The 15,676-nt window shown below is 36.5% G+C and overlaps 2 protein-coding genes across 6 annotated transcripts in view; both read right to left on the bottom strand.

The window, feature by feature from the left end:
• Positions 1 to 1,210: 1,210 nt before the first annotated feature.
• Positions 1,211 to 8,735, bottom strand: MAGOHB (mago homolog B, exon junction complex subunit). Of its 2 annotated transcripts, none has more exons than XM_017518183.2 (5): positions 8,558 to 8,735; positions 5,798 to 5,856; positions 5,009 to 5,119; positions 3,044 to 3,126; positions 1,211 to 1,570 (listed from the first exon to the last, which is right to left on the bottom strand). In XM_017518183.2, the coding sequence occupies exons 1-5, from the start codon at positions 8,649 to 8,651 to the stop codon at positions 1,471 to 1,473; spliced, it is 447 nt and encodes a 148-aa protein (XP_017373672.1). In that variant the 5' UTR covers positions 8,652 to 8,735; the 3' UTR covers positions 1,211 to 1,470. The 2 variants fall into 2 exon arrangements, with proteins under 2 accessions (XP_017373672.1, XP_017373673.1); XM_017518184.2 differs by lacking the exon at positions 8,558 to 8,735 and adding an exon at positions 7,878 to 8,040.
• Positions 8,736 to 11,901: 3,166 nt separating this feature from the next.
• STYK1 (serine/threonine/tyrosine kinase 1) overlaps positions 11,902 to 15,676 on the bottom strand; it is a 46,218-nt gene continuing 42,443 nt past the window's right edge. For all 4 annotated transcript variants that reach the window (XM_037734779.1, XM_037734780.1, XM_037734778.1 and 1 more), the window contains exon 10: positions 11,902 to 15,480. In XM_037734779.1, coding sequence (XP_037590707.1) covers positions 15,276 to 15,480 — 205 coding nt within the window. In that variant the 3' untranslated portion in view covers positions 11,902 to 15,275. The remainder of the gene's footprint in view (positions 15,481 to 15,676) is intronic.

Here is a 15,676-nt window from a genome sequence, read left to right as displayed (position 1 = left end):
GCACAATGAAGTAGAAATCAGTTGCTTTCCATGGCAAATGTGAAGACAGTGGGTCTTCATTTTGGGCAGTGAAAAAGACCATCTAGTGCTCCATGGCAAAAAGGTTACCAAACCATGCTCTAGACCTATACTGTCCAAAGGGTAGCCACTAGACAAATGGGGCTATCTAAATTTAATGAAAACTAAGTATCACTACAAAAAATGTAGTTTACTGGCACCAATTACACTAGTTAAGTGAAAAACCAAGATGATTTATAATAGACATATTACAGTAAAAAACATGTTAAGTATACAATCTAGGTTGGCATATAGGTATTCACTTTCTAAATCTCAAGAGTTTTATGTTTTATCCTTTTCATATTAGAAAAAAATTCTTTAAAGAGCACCATAGATTCAGTTATATGAGGCACATGCCTCAAGTAATCAGTAACCTTATTTGGCCAGTGGCTATCCTATTGGATTGCACTTAGAATATTTCCATTATTGCAAAAAAGTTACTGGACAGCCCAACTCCAGAGCCTAGCTCAAGAGTCCTGGCAAGATTTCAGAAACTAATTATTTCATCCAAAAGTCAGTGCTAACTCCTTCCAGGGGCAAGTGGATCATAACTACCACAACAGCATAACGTTTAAAGAGTGGGGGTTCAGATGGAAGAATAAAAGGAAACGAGGGACATGGCTACTATCAGAAAGAGGTTGAAAAGAACAGGGAAACTTAAGAGAGACCTGTGTTCAATAGGAGTTAAAAATATTTATGTACATTCCTACATACATGTGTTTGTCTAAACATTTAACAATATATAAAGCTGAAAACTCATTTAGTTCTCCCCCAACCACTACACAGTAAACATTGCGAATTAAGGAACAAGGGCATCATCAAAGATATGCCTAACATGGGGTAGAATTTACTCCTGTAAAACTTGAGGACATCACTGCTTATAACTGAAAATATTTAAATGTGAACAGTCCCTGAGGGGTTTGTGATAACTGCAAAAGACCCAGACCTTCCATAAGCCCCCAAAATTAAATTCAATCATGAATGGAGGAAATATCTACAATTGCTTTTAATGGATGAGAAACTGTCTACATATTTCCACCTACAGTATCTTCTATCACAGGATATATGTACCAGAACAATTTGTTATTATCTTTAAAGCGCATTAGAGACATGGCCTCCTAGAAAAAAACAAACAAACAAAATACTCTGCAACCAGGATTTGGCATGTTTTATTAGAGCAAATTTTTAACAAAAGGTGACTTTTATTTACAGAATTTAATGTGTGTGGGGACTGTTCAAACCAAGTGGACTCAAGTTAGGATAACCATTAAGCCTGTTAATGTATTTTCTTATTTTCAGTTTACATACAATTTTTTTTTTTGCTTCGCATTCATAAAAACCCCAATATTGTAAATGACAAATAAACCCTCCATCCCTTAATTAAATATACAAACAGCTTGAAAAACATGGAATTTAAATTGGTTTAATCTTGAAGTGTAATCCAATGAGACTGAAAACTAAACATTTCAAGTCTTGTACCAAATAGTAGAATACTCGAAGGCCTTCAGGATCCCTAAAATTTAAAAAGGTAAAAGTTACTTTTTGTTCCTAGGATAAAACAATTCTTTAAATTCCTAAAACAAAACAAAATCAAAATCTTATAACAATTAAGTTAACAAAATTTAGGAGAAAGGAAGGATTTTGCTAACAACTAAAATGAACATACAATGAATATCTTTTATAAGAAAAAAAGTTTCTTCATCAGTATTCATTTTAGTGTTTAAAGAGTTTAATCTTCTTATGAATGTAATAACCACATCATAAAAATATCTAATAAAGCAGAAAAAAATACTGTAATGCCACTATTTTCATAGAATAACTATAAACACTTTGATATTTCTCTATTCGTTAATAACTACAATTATTCCCTGTGCCCTTTTTTAATTACTTTCCCCATGGCACTCAAAAGAACTCACTAATAATTTTTAATTAATTTAATAATTCTCCCCTTATTAGACACTGGGATTATTTTCCTATTATAATTAATACTTCAATGAGCATCTTCATGTATAATAAAGCTTTTCCAATATTTAGGAACAGTTCCATAGAAGAGATGCTGAGAAATGAATTGCTAGGCCAAAGGTGAATGAAAAATGTTAACAGTTTTTGATGCATATTACCAAACTGCTTTCCAAAAACCACTACAATTTATAATCCCAGTAGGGTATCAACGCCACATCCGCACCAAATGTAGGAAAATAAATTTGATAGTTTAAAAGCATCTGGTTGGTCCTTGTGAACACAGACTTTTGTGTCCAATAGTTATTATGCATTCATTCCTTTCTCCTTTCCTCTAATAAATATTTATCAAAAGCATTTGTTATGTGCAGGGTACTATGCTAACTTTGAGGTTACAGCAAGGTTCTCACGGAGCTTACATTCAAACCAGTAACGCAGACAAATAGGTTATCAAAATTTAGGGTGACAGAAAAAAGTAAGAGTACTGTGGGGGCACGCTGAGGGGAATGGGCAGAAAGAAGACCAAGAAAATGGGATGTGTCACAAAACCCGGGATGGCGGGAGACAGATCTTGGGAAGACATTGGTAGCTAAAGGATATTTAGGCTATACTGGATTTTTTCCATTTTTTTTTTTCCCAAGTATTGAGCCCAAGGAGGAAAGTGAGATGATATGGCTCTAATGAGTCTGATATAATCCAATAAGGATTTCTTTTCTTTGGATTTTCTGAAACTATATCCACAATTTTATACAAAATGGCTAATACAATCTGGGCATTATTATATACAGCTGTTTGATTAAAATTTTTTGGACAATCAATGAAATACTCTGCTAACTTCTACTGAGAGACAATATAATAAGCCTTTAATGATATAAAAATCAGAATTACATCTGCATAAGAAACTGATGATAGGTTTATCAATTCACTGTAATGCCTCTAAAATTATCTTGGTTAACAAACTGACTATAGTTCTAAAATGAGTCTTTCTAATAATGACAACTTAGCCAAAATGCTTTAACATACTTACTTTGACTGATTTACATCAATAAGAGAACCTATTTTTGATGTGGTAAAAGATATGTGCTCATCTCCAATGACAATTTCAAGCTCCTAAAAAAAAACAGCACAAAAATGTAGTTAATGCAAAAATCTACCCCAGAGATATCTGTATTCTTGCTACAAATGGATCCCAACTCTAGCTGTAAGTTTTCTAGCAGTCAATGGAGGGAGATGAGAAAAAAAAAAAAAACTTGGTTTATTAGATACAAACTATATATTTAACATAAAAACTTAAACTGCTCATGAGCACTACCCCCAAGTTTAGGAACAACAAAGAATTGCTTATCAGAGATATAAAGAAGACACTATGAAACAAAATGACAAAGAAATGTTTCTTACAATGTTAGTAAAAACTAAAGACATCACTTTGAAGCACATATTGTAAAAATGATAGGAATATAAGACCATTTTTAACATGATAAATACACAAGTTTCCTTTCTGGAAGATTCTACAAATAAAATATGTAACAGTAATAACCAACACCACTTTAGCACCTACTGTATGTCAGGTCCTAGTACTAGGGACTTTACACTCTCTATAATCTTGAAAATAACCTTATTAACCTATTTTACAAATGTGCAATCCAAAACTCATAAAGCAGAGGAAAACACTTGAATTTAATAACACTAATAAGTAATAGTACTTATATTTGATCTCAAGAATGAAAGACTCAAAACTAATACTCTGTAAAATAAGTAAAATTAAGAACTAGTAAAACAAATACAACATACTGTAGATGTTCCTGTTGTGCTGTAATTACTGTATAGATTTTTCTCTATATTATCTGTAGGCCTAAAACCAGTAATGAAAAGACTCTACCTGCAATGAATTTTCAAGTTAACAGACACTATTGAATACAGTCCTAGCTATTTATTTAACCAGAAGGCCTAATTATGCAGTTTAACAACACACACCAAATGGAGAATTAACTAAGATGCTCTAACAGCCATAAAACCTTTGACTTGATACAAAAGGCTATTTCTGAAGCATGCCTACTCCTCCCCACTAACCAAAACCCAGGAACACATCCTTAAGCGAGTAGATAAAATACTAGGCTCTCCCTGAGTCTAAATGATATAAAAGGTTAGCTGCTGTGGTCTAATTTTTAGTACGCATGCATATATGCATAAAACAAACTGAGGCCTAAATTTACTTTTTAAAAGGGATATAATGCTTAGAATAAATACTGTTAACTATTACCTTTGTTTTCCTAAATAATGTTTCTTTAAACAGAAGAGTTAAGTTACTCCTACAGAATGTCAGCATCTGTTATATTTCTCCACATTTTCTTCTAGTCAAAGAAGGTGATACAAAGTACAATCCTCAGGAATATACAAAAGTGAAATTAAATGTTTCTTCCTTCCAGGGGTTGTATCTCATTTCTCCAAGTGTTGAAAAGACCCAATTCAGAAACCAAACTTTCTTTCTACAGAAAGAAATTAGGCCTTCAGAGTTCTTCAGAAGCATTTTGAGAAACATCAATTACTCTGAAGGAATACGAGAGGCAAATGCAATTGTCAGCTGTAACAAAGAAACCACCAATCAAGTCTCTCTCTGGGGTACTGGGATGCAAATAAGAATTGTGAAAGTTATGATTTGGCAAAAGTAAATTTTACATAATCATATTCTTAATAAAAGTGATTAACACACAACAGAAATTTCATAACACTGCACTGTGAAAACATCCTAACATTGTCTGGGGTGACTACAGAGAAGATGTCTAAATTTAGAACTATGCACCGACTCCTTTACTACTAGGAGGTAGTATAGAAAACGGAACTAAGAGAGATAAAATTAAAGAGAATTTACCAGGTGCCTATTGAATGGAAAGCCAAAGAATCAACTTAGACTCATTTAAAATAAACAAGGGAAAACATAACAGTATTATCATTTTTTAATATTTATGCAGTTAAAGAATCACTAAATACAAACCTGTCGGCCAACCCTGTCAGGGGGAGGCCACAAAGCATCATCTTCTTTTGTAATTTCACTGTCATCAATAATTCTCTTCAGTTCTTCCATTACACTCTTGTGCACATAAGCCTAAAAATTAATCATAATAAAATTTGATAATGTCCACTTGTGTCACCCTTCAACTCAGAAGGAAATAAGAGTTACAAACCCTGAATATTCAAATAGAGAAATACTGAAAAATTTCATTGATTCCAAAGGTATAGAATAGAATCATTTATCCTTGTTATATTCCTTTTCTCCATCTCTTGCCCTTTCCTTTAACATATATTTTTTCCCTCTTCTCATCATTAACTGCCTTTGAAAACACTGTATTCTGTCTTTGTAACACTGAGGTCCAAATACCTCCAAGTGGTTAACTTGTGACATCACAAGATCTGTAAGGTGAACAGTAATAAATGCAAGTATACTGAGGCAGGAGAATCGCATAAGCCTAGGAGGCAGAGGCTGCAGTGAGCTGAGATTGCACCACTGCACTCCAGCTTAGGCAACAGAGCGAGACTCTGTCTCAGAATAAATAAATAAATAAATAAATAAATAAATGCAAGTATAGTTCACATCACAGTTAGTTCTCTGAACTTTCTCATCACTATGGATGCAACAATTGTATCTATTCTAAACAGAAACGCCTTTCTATCTATAAATTGGCTTCTTCTTTACAATAGAGCCTTAGATTTATTTTTGTAAATTCAACACACACTTGAAGAAAATGGGCTAAAAAAAAAAAAGAGACATTTGAATACAACTTACCTCTTTTCTGATCATGACATCATTTTTGTAATTGCTGTTGTTGGCATATCTAAGCTTTCCTGTGGGAAGTGGAGAAAAAAATCAATTTATAATAGCAAAAACTGCTAAAAAAAAATTAATGACATTGTACACAATTATGAAGGCAAAAACCATTTTATACTACTATTTTTATTAATATTTCCTCCCTCCTTGTGTAAGATAAATGCTAGACATGTAGACAATAAATATTTGCTGGTTAAGTTTGCTGAAGTTGAAGCTGGCCAAATATTTAAATAGCCCATGCCTATACTACATATTGGGTCATTTTTAAGGCCTGTTTTCTTAAGCTACATCATGAACTAGAAAGAGAATCTGCAAAAGGCACTAACATTCCTTTCAAGTTTGTTTTATGTCCGTATTGGTGCTGCCTTACCCAGAGCATTTAATCTTTAAAACAATCCTAAAAAACAAGTTTTATTTTCTCACCTATTCATAGGAGAGAAAACTAACTTAACCAGGGTCACACAAGATTCAGATCTAAATCTACTTTCTTTCAATACTCATGCTTTCTCCACTACACTAAAATGTTTTCTTTTAATTTTTTTCCTTCAAGTGTATGCATACAATTATAAGGCAGACATTTTAGAATTATGACTAAGAAGCATACAAACGATGCTTTTGGGTCAAAGTTGGTGAGTTTGTCAGCTGGTTTACATTTAATTTTGATCCATCATGATTTTTGTATTCTCTGATGTATACTTCCCCTTATGGCCAATCAGTTGCCCAGACACAGCTATAATGTACTACAGATACTCTAAAATGATAAAAATGTCAGTCTTTGATGGCCGGGCACAGTGGCTCATGCCTGCAATCCCAGCATTTTGGGAGGCTGAGGTGGTTGAATCACCTGATGTCAGCAGTTGAAGACTAGCCTGGCCAACATGGTGAAAAATTAGCTGGATGTGGTGGCCCATGCCTGCAATCCCAGCTACTCGGGAGGCTGAGGCAGGAGAATCCCTTGAACACAGGAGGCTGAGGTTGCAGTGAGCCAGGATCATGCCATTGCACTCCAGCCTGGGCGACGGCGCAAGATTCCAGTCTCAAAAAAGAAAAAAGAAAAAAAGAAAAAGAAAAAGATGCCAGTCTTTAGGACTCATTATTACCAATGGAAGTATGTGGAATAGTGCAGTGGCAGATACATTGATTAGAACCATTGTTCTAGCATAAAATTTCCCTGATAATATTCAGGTACTTAATTTATGTGACCTGCTAAAAGGGATAGGGATAAGGATGATGTTGTTCACAGCCAGGGGAACTGAAAATAATATTATATAAAGAAAGATCAATTCAGGTAAATTTAGCTGAATTTATGGGAAGAGAAAGGTTGAATACAGCGATTAAGGTTTCTAAATAATTGCAGGGCTGGCTGGCTGCAGTGGCTCATGCGTGTAATCCCAGGGCTCTGGGCGGCTGAATCACTTGACCTCAGGAGTTTGAGGCCAGCCTGGGCAACATGGGAAAATCTGTCTCTACCAAAAAAAAGAAAAAGAAGAGCCGGGAGAGGTGTCGGGGGCCTTATTACCAGCAACTCGGGAGGCTGAAGTGGGAGGATCATTTGGGCTGGAGATGCAGAGGTTGTAGTGAGCTGAGATTGTGCCACTGCACTCAGATCGGAGTGACAGAATGAGACCCTGTATCAAAAAAAATAGTAACTGCAGGACTGTAGTTAACGTGAGTCCCGTCTGAAGTGCTTGATACTCTTCTTTCCTAATATACACTCCTCCTGTAATTTTTTATTCTTGCTCTCACAGAACATTGTCCAAAGCATGCATATAGGACTTAATATGCATATTGCTTTATAGTTAAACGTTTGTGTCTCCCAAGACAAATCTCTTTGAGTTAAATTTAAGTCTTACTATTGTACCTTCACATTTTATATTTGCTTGTTGCCCAGCACAAAATGTGCATTCATAAAAAACCAAAAAATATGTTTCCAAATGAACTTTCTTGTTGCAGGTAGGCAAGATCAATATAACATTCTCCAAGGATAGTGCTGTCAGAAAACACAAATTGTTGCACGCTACATGGGTAGAAGTTTCACCTGGTCCTCGGCTCATTCTGCTCTGGAAGTCTGTTTTTTTTTTTTTTTCTCTCAAAAGCCAAGTCTCTCATTTCCAGACTCATCTCAAGAGTGTCGTCATCTAGGAAGATTTTCCTGACTCCCTCCTGTGGAACTTTGCCTCTCCCCTCTTTTTTGATACTCTATATACATGCTGTGGTGAATTATACTTAAGCATCTAAAACATATTATTATTCTCATTTGTTAACACGTCGGGCTCCTCCCCTTCAAAGAACACACACAGCCTGAATGAACAAAATGTACTGGTCGCAAGATTTTATTCATCCATTGGACCACCAATGGTGGGGGTGTTTTCAAAAAGATGCTAGCATTTTTAAATAGGGCGACAATCTCCAGAGCCTTTAAAGTCCCTTCTGGTGCACTGTTACAAAATTATGATTACTGTAGGTTCAACATTTCCGTTTGTGACAGGATTAACTTTAATTTATAGCAATTCTCTTTCCTTTATAAAACCAACTTGGGCCTCCTATATTCTTAAGCTCCTGTTTCCTTCGGGGAAAGCAGTGGCCTCCGCCCCCTGCACACTCTCAAGCCTACCGAAGCTCGGCTCACCCCACACCACCGGCCTCCCCTCGCCTCCTCCACGGACTCTAGGTCTCGCTCCCCTTTCCTAGCACCGCGTGCCGTGGGCCTCTTCTCACCGTCCGGCCGAAATTCGAACTCCAGAAACTCGTGCCCAAACTTGCCCTTGTGCCCTACGTAGTAGCGCAGGTAGAAATCGCTAGCCATAGACATTTTTGTCCCCGGTAAGCCCGCCGAAAACCGAGACAACGTGTCGCGCGGCGCCCGGCAGTGACGTCACGCGCGGAATACGTGCGTCACCACAGGCGCTGCTTTTCTTCAATCCGTGCAGCCCTGCCGAAAAGCATGACGGCCTGGTCTCGCTTGAGAGGCTGGAGGCACCGAAGGGACCGTCGCAGCGACGTGACTTACGCTTTACGAGGATTGGAAGCACATTATTTTCAAAATAAAGATTACAGTATATTAGCAAAAGCTAGAAATCTGAGCATATGATAGTCTTTTTTATGGATTTAGAGCTAAGGTTTGCAAGTCGCTTTTACTTTCCTGGTCTCCCAATCTGGCATCTGTGAGGTGGGTGTGGCTTCATGCGCGTCTAACTGTGAGCTAAATAAAGATAAAGCTTAGAATCGAAATAGCAGACTGGGAGAATAAACCGTTTTTCTTGGTTTCTAACAGGGTGCTTTCCCCTTTGAATAATGATTGGTAGTTACCTGAGAACTACAAGCCTATAATAGTAGAGACAAAGTCGAAGAAATCTATCACACGAAAGAGCTGAAGTCTTACACACACAGACACACACACGCACACACTGAAAAACCCTGACAGTTATAACAGCTATAAGCCTATAATAATAGAGACAAAGTCAAAGGAATCCATCATACGGAAGAGCTGAAGTCTTAAAACACACACACTGAAAAATCCTGACAGTCGCCGTGCTTTTAACAGCAGAACTTTTAAGGTTCTTCATTCATTCAGTAAGGGTTAACTTTTAGTAGCCTGTGGAGTTTTGGCAATTTGATTTAAGGTATAATAAGGATATTTAGCCCACGTTTCTCGCCAAGTACAATTAAATTGGAGGGATGAACGAATGCTCCACTGTAGGGTAGGTTTGAAAGAAAGGAAAAGACTAAAGTCTGCTTTTCAAATATGATTGATCACCCTTTTGCTACCAACACACAGAGTAATCCTGTCTGTCAGTTGACAACCTTCAATGGAATTTGGTAAAAAGTGGTAATGAGAAGACCTGGGATTCAATCCCAACACAGCTACCTAACCTTGGGCAGGTCACTATCTCTAAACCTGTTTGTTCATCAGTCTCAGGCATATAGAGCAGTCTACTTGGTCAAATTCACGGAATTCTTGAGAGATCAAATGAGAATAATATGTAAAATAAGCTTTAAATTTTATAAAACAGCTTTAACAAACATTTCCTATGTGACAAAAAGTTTGAAACTAGAAATAAGCCATTTGCACTGGTAGTCTAGAAAAGAAAGCAAATATGTAGGGCAAATATCAGCACAAGGGAGCAATTGCTAATTGCTCTAAATATATTTCAGATAATTAAGAATATATGTAGCTGGGCACGTTGGCGCATGCCTATAATCCCAGCACTTTGGGAGGCCGAGGCAGGCTGATCACCCGAGGTCAGGAGTTCAAGACCAGAAACACTGTCTCTACTAAAAACACAAAAATTAGCTGGTGTAGTGGCACACGCTGGTAATCCTAGCTACTCAGGAGGCTGAGGCAGGATAATCACTTCAACCCAGGAATCAGAGGTTGCAGTGAGCCGAGATCATGCCATTGTACTCCAGCCTGGGTGACAAGAGTGAAACTTCGTCTCGAAATAAAATAAAAGGAATATATGTAAAACGTGCTGGTAATACAGCAGAGGAAGCAAATGCATTCTATTGCAGAGTAGGGAAATTTGAAAAATAGAAGACTTGTCAACAGAGATATTTGAATTGGACCTTGAGAAGTAAGTTCTGTGTATGTTTAGTGGTATGAAAAAGCATTCCCAGCAGAGAATGACCTGAGCAAAGACAGTGGTATGAAAATGCATGTTTTGGGAATGCCAAGAAATTTGGTATAGCTAGAGCATAAGGTTCGAGTAGAATGACTAAAAAGGCAGATTGGGCCAAGTTACCTTGAGTCCATATTAGCAGTTATATAACTATTAATATAGAAAAGTGAATCAATCCCTACAACAGGTCACCATTTTGGAAAATACATAAGAAACAGGAAGCACTATGCTTTCTCACTAGGGTGACAAGCTATTCCAGTTTGACCAGGACTGTGGAGTTTACTGGGACATGGGACTTTCCAAACCTGGAAACACCCAGGAAAACTGAGATAAGTTGGTCACCACACTTACCACAAGAAAAATTCACAGAAATTTGAGCACTGTATTCCATAGTATCTCTGGAAATATCAGCTGTGATCCATTTTGTTGAATTATATGGAAAGCCTCATTGAATATCTTAGATTCCCACATGTGCCAAAGCATCTTCATATTTACGTAAATACAACTATGGATACCAGAATGTGTAACTATGTCAGTAGAGGTTATGGAATGCACAAAGCTTTAAGATCTTTGTTAAGTGGGCCAGTTACTGTCTTGATTTCCAAAAAAGACTTACGGGTTCAAGACTATCTAATCCTACTGTTAGTAAGATAAAATATGAAACTATATTTACTTAACTCTTCATATTTTAGGCCCAAATAAGTGACAAAGCATTTGTGTTTTCTGGTATTCTTGGATGTACACAACAGTGATGTGGAAATATTCTTTGGTATGGCTGCTGAGCACTTGAAATGTGACTAGTGTGACTTCAAACTGAATTCTTAATTTTGACTAATTTACATTAACATTTGAATAACCACATGTGACTAGAAGCTACTGTGTTGGTCAGCACAGTTATATAAGAATTTTTCTCATACACTTTTAGTTGGGCTAGAAATAGCAAAAAAAAAAAAAAATTGTGAACATTTCTCAAATCAGTTGTTGTAGACTCCAAATTAAGACATACTTACTGATATCAACACAGTTTACTTATGAAAATAAATGCTTGAATTGCTTAAGTGAAGCCAAAATACTATTTCCACCTTTGCTAACACAGTGGAAAATTTCAAAACACAAAGTGAAGTAGGTAAGAAATAAACGTTTTATTTCCAATTCCCACTGAAATTAAGACTTAATGATTTATTCAAATACACAATATTCATTGATAAAATAATGATCTGCCACTAGAGTTTCTAACTTTATTTCTTTCAGCTTCATGGTGATTAATCAAATCAGCGATGGTTCTTTCTTATACTTGCTAATTTAATTTTTAAAATATTCTGCTGATTTTCCCTATATCTAAAATTCTTTCTTCCTTTGATCTTTTATGCCCTCTCTGTTCTCTTACCTGTTTTTGCTTTTTTGCCTCTCTGTTTAAAATGATCAAATCATTCTGACTTCCAATTTTCAGAAACTTTTTCCATCTTTATTGTGATAAGCACTGGATATAAGAGTCTCATGTTTTAGATTTATTTTATTAGTAATGTTTGATTCATTTTGATTTTGTATTTACACAACAAAAGATGGGGCTATCTCATTCATTTATTAATAATGGATCAGAGTAGTAAGTCAAGAATAAGTGCATAATGTGGTTTAAATTTTTAAAAATATTCAGAATGAGGTAGCCTATTTTAATTTTTAATTCATCCACCCACCTTGCTTTTCTCTTTTCCATAATAGACTTCCCTGTGGATTTAGCCTTATCTGTCTTTTTATCGCTCAGAGGTATTACTTTTTAAATAAGAGAATCACTATCATGCAAAAACACCAAATTTTCCACACCATTCTTTATCACATATGTTCATATGTGAGCACTTGGAGCTATTTCTAGATTATCATGACATGGTATATTTAATTCCATTATTCAATCTAAAATTTTTTCCAGCATATGACAATATTATATGCTTCAAACACATAGCATAATCGCGAACTCTTTTGCGCAAAACAAGTAAACACAGTGCTAACTTAAGGGTAATAGTCGTCTTCCACTGTATTTGCTACTTGTTTATTTATTTCAATGAGCATGTCAAAGCAAAATTTAAAAAAAAATATTGCAACAAAGTTAAGATTAAGAAAACTCTATCCACTAACTTACTTTTTTTGTTTTAAAATGTTAAAAAAAAAAAGCCACCACTATTATTTAATTTTAATAACAGAATACCTAAATCTGTCATGAAAATCATACTGTTTTCCATGAGCATAATTTGAGAACTACTGGTTCAGACTATTCTATTTTAAATGATATCGCCAAGTTTCCCTTAGACACTGTATCTAGGTGGGTGTTTGCTTTGTTCCTAAGTGCTGGAATTTTTTTTTTTTAACAATAAAGCATAGATTGGAAAAACAAGACTGGAGAGAAGGCAATCAAAACAATACAACAAAATCTATCTACAGTCAACCTGATTAAATGATAAATATTTTGTTTCTCTTTTCATTCATTAGTTTGGAAACACCATTTGGCTGAAAGGTCAAAGATACCAGAAATATCATCCTCCTTTTGGAAGAAACCTGGCCAAGTGAGAGAAAGACCCAGTTTTCTTAGAGTAAAAATTACTGTATCCAGCTTTCCAGGCTAGAAAAACAAATAAAATTGGGGATAAAAAATTTAAATGTCAATTGTCTGCTTCTTTCCCTCCTACTGAAACAAATATGAGAACGCAAAAAAGCAACCTCCCATTTCACTGTGTGCCACCTTCCCTTAACTCACCGTGCTGCAGCCCATATGTTTCCTCGCAGTTCCTTGCCTCAGGATTCACACACACGTGTCATCCCCCTGGGAGGCGCTTCTGATTCGGCCTGGGTTACTTACCCATCCCTAAGTTCTCAGTTTAGTCCATTTCTTTTCAGGGACGTATTCCTTTTAAACTCCGTTCTACTATCATGTGCTTTTTCTTCATAGCACTTAACACTTTGTAATTAACGGATACCCACACAAAAAAATGTATAACGTGTCTCACCTTCTAGAGTGTAATCAAAAGCTCCCTGTTTCTTTTATCCTACACCTAGCCAAGTGTCTAGCACAGCAAGCCTTAACACTCAATATTTTTAAGTGGTCAGATAAATAAGGAAATACTTTGTAATTTTGACTTAAGCGAGAGGCAACAATGGGATTCCATAGGACTTTGTCATTTTGTGTGAACCCACTTTTCCGCCCTTTTCTCTCTTGCAACTGACTACCCATTTAAATCCTGACTAGTCATTGTGGTATTCTTTCAGAGGTCAGAATCATTATTCTTTTAGCTGACTTATCACGATTCCATCAGGATTCCAACTTCTACAACATTTTTGGCTGCCAGTCCTCTTTCTTAACGGCAGCCTTAGATGTTCCTTCCAGGGTACCCAAGATGTTCTTTAAAATCACAGACCACCATGTTCAACAGAACTTCCCTCATGATGATGTTTTCAATATTTTGAAATAGTATGAGTTCACTATCATCATCCAAAAGCATGCAAAAATGATGACTTCATCATTGCACGTGTATAATATTAATACTTGTGCCATACTTTAGGCATGTCCTGCCTTGCAGTGTTCCAGACTGAGGTTCTCTTCTTGGCCACAGTAGATTTTAAATGAAAAAATACCTTTATGAAAGGGCCTGGGTTAGGAAGGGCAAAAGAAAAGGAGAAACACATTTATTGAGCACATATGTGCCAGATACTGTACAAATGCATACTCAATATTCAGACCAACCTTGCACATTAAGAATCCCTTTTCATTTTTCTATTGACATTAACTTCCATTTATTTTATCCTCCCCACGACAGAGATTTTTAACAGTTGTAAACCAGAAAAACATATTTCCATTCAATAAATATTAATTTAATAAAATAAGTTTCACAGTATATCAATGGATGATTGAAAATTAGAAGCTACTATCCTTCCATATAAGATGACAGTCTTTTCTAGCCCTTGTTAAAGACTGGGCTGCTGAGCCTTCTTGCTTAGTTTCTATATTCCCTATTGACTGTGCACACACACATGCACACACAGCATTTTTATCACTGTTCTAACATTGACTCTCTAGGCTTAATCTCCTTAGTCTAATCGGAGCTAGGAAGCTAGTTCAATGAACAATACATGTTGAATGTTCTCAATCATGAAATGACCCCTCCACCTTCTAATTAAAAGTTACTAACAAACAGAGTTTATGTGTCTTAGATAAAAGGGGACCATCTTTGTTTTATCTATACTGAAGGGGAAACTCAGAGGTTTTCCATTATAGTTCTCTTGCAACCCTATAGGTAGGAATCAGGACTGAAAGATCAGGTGTCCTACCACCTTTTCTCTGAAGGAGGTGTTGGTCCACATCTGTAATCCTGAGCAAGTAGAACCTTAAATTTCCTTTCCCTTCAACTCTTTTATTGGATTTCTATTCCTTCATTTCATTCCAAATTTTCTGGACCTTGTAATCATCTAGATAAAAATGTGGTTCCAGAGAAAACTAGCCTAGGATGGGAGGGATGAGCTTATTTATGTCATGCCCCAACAAATACTGCAGAATTCTAAAACCTCCTTTGCGCACATCCACCACTTCTACCCAGTGTTTCTAGGACTGAGACAGCAGAAGCGAGACCGATAATGTGTCTCAGCTCAGGGTGTATGGTGCGTAGAGTCTCATCCAGCGTCATTTCAGATTTCCAGAGAAATGTGGAAAGGAAGATGAAGAATCCATGTTCCATGTCTCCCTCTGTGTCCCCTGGAAACACTATTCTCTGTTCTTAGATGAATTGAGTCCAAGAACATATAATCATGCATAAACGTTTCTTGTCTGGGACTCTTCAAAGGATGCTATAATTGTAGAAGAGGCTCTCCACTCTGATGCCAGCCACAGCTGCATACAGTTCAGGTACCACCAACTCTGGTACTTGTAACACAGTCTTGTCATCTGCAGTTCTAATGGCAGCTTCTAGGCGCAAGCGTAGCTCTCTAGGTGAGGGGCGGCCAGCCTCATGCCAGCGCCAGCAGGACTTCATAATACTATACCTGAGAGGGAAACAAGAGAAATTGACTTCCTTGACAAGGCAAATGTATGGTGAGCCTGTCTCCTCTCCTCACAAACCTTAACCAAAAACTCTGCAATTCTTTGATTTTCTTCTGTTTGCCCTGTTACTCGTATTCTTCCCAAAGCGTGCTACTGCTTCTCAATCTTTTTTTTTTTTTAAAGACTACAGCACCTGGT

Source organism: Cebus imitator, unplaced genomic scaffold (genome assembly GCF_001604975.1).
Source record: "Cebus imitator isolate Cc_AM_T3 unplaced genomic scaffold, Cebus_imitator-1.0 Scaffold660, whole genome shotgun sequence".
NCBI lineage: Eukaryota > Metazoa > Chordata > Mammalia > Primates > Cebidae > Cebus > Cebus imitator.
Note: the sequence above shows the minus strand (reverse complement) of the source record. Positions and strands in the feature narration are given on the sequence as shown.

Bases quoted from the DNA above. Each gene is read 5' to 3' on its own strand.
- MAGOHB (XM_017518183.2), bottom strand. From the start codon at position 8,651: ATGTCTATGGCTAGCGATTTCTACCTGCGCTACTACGTAGGGCACAAG. The intron at 5,120-5,797 runs GTAAGTTGTATT...ATTAATTTTTAG, and splicing joins ATGTCATGATCAGAAAAGAG to GCTTATGTGCACAAGAGTGT. The intron at 3,127-5,008 runs GTTTGTATTTAG...GTTTTTTTTTAG, and splicing joins CTGACAGGGTTGGCCGACAG to GAGCTTGAAATTGTCATTGG.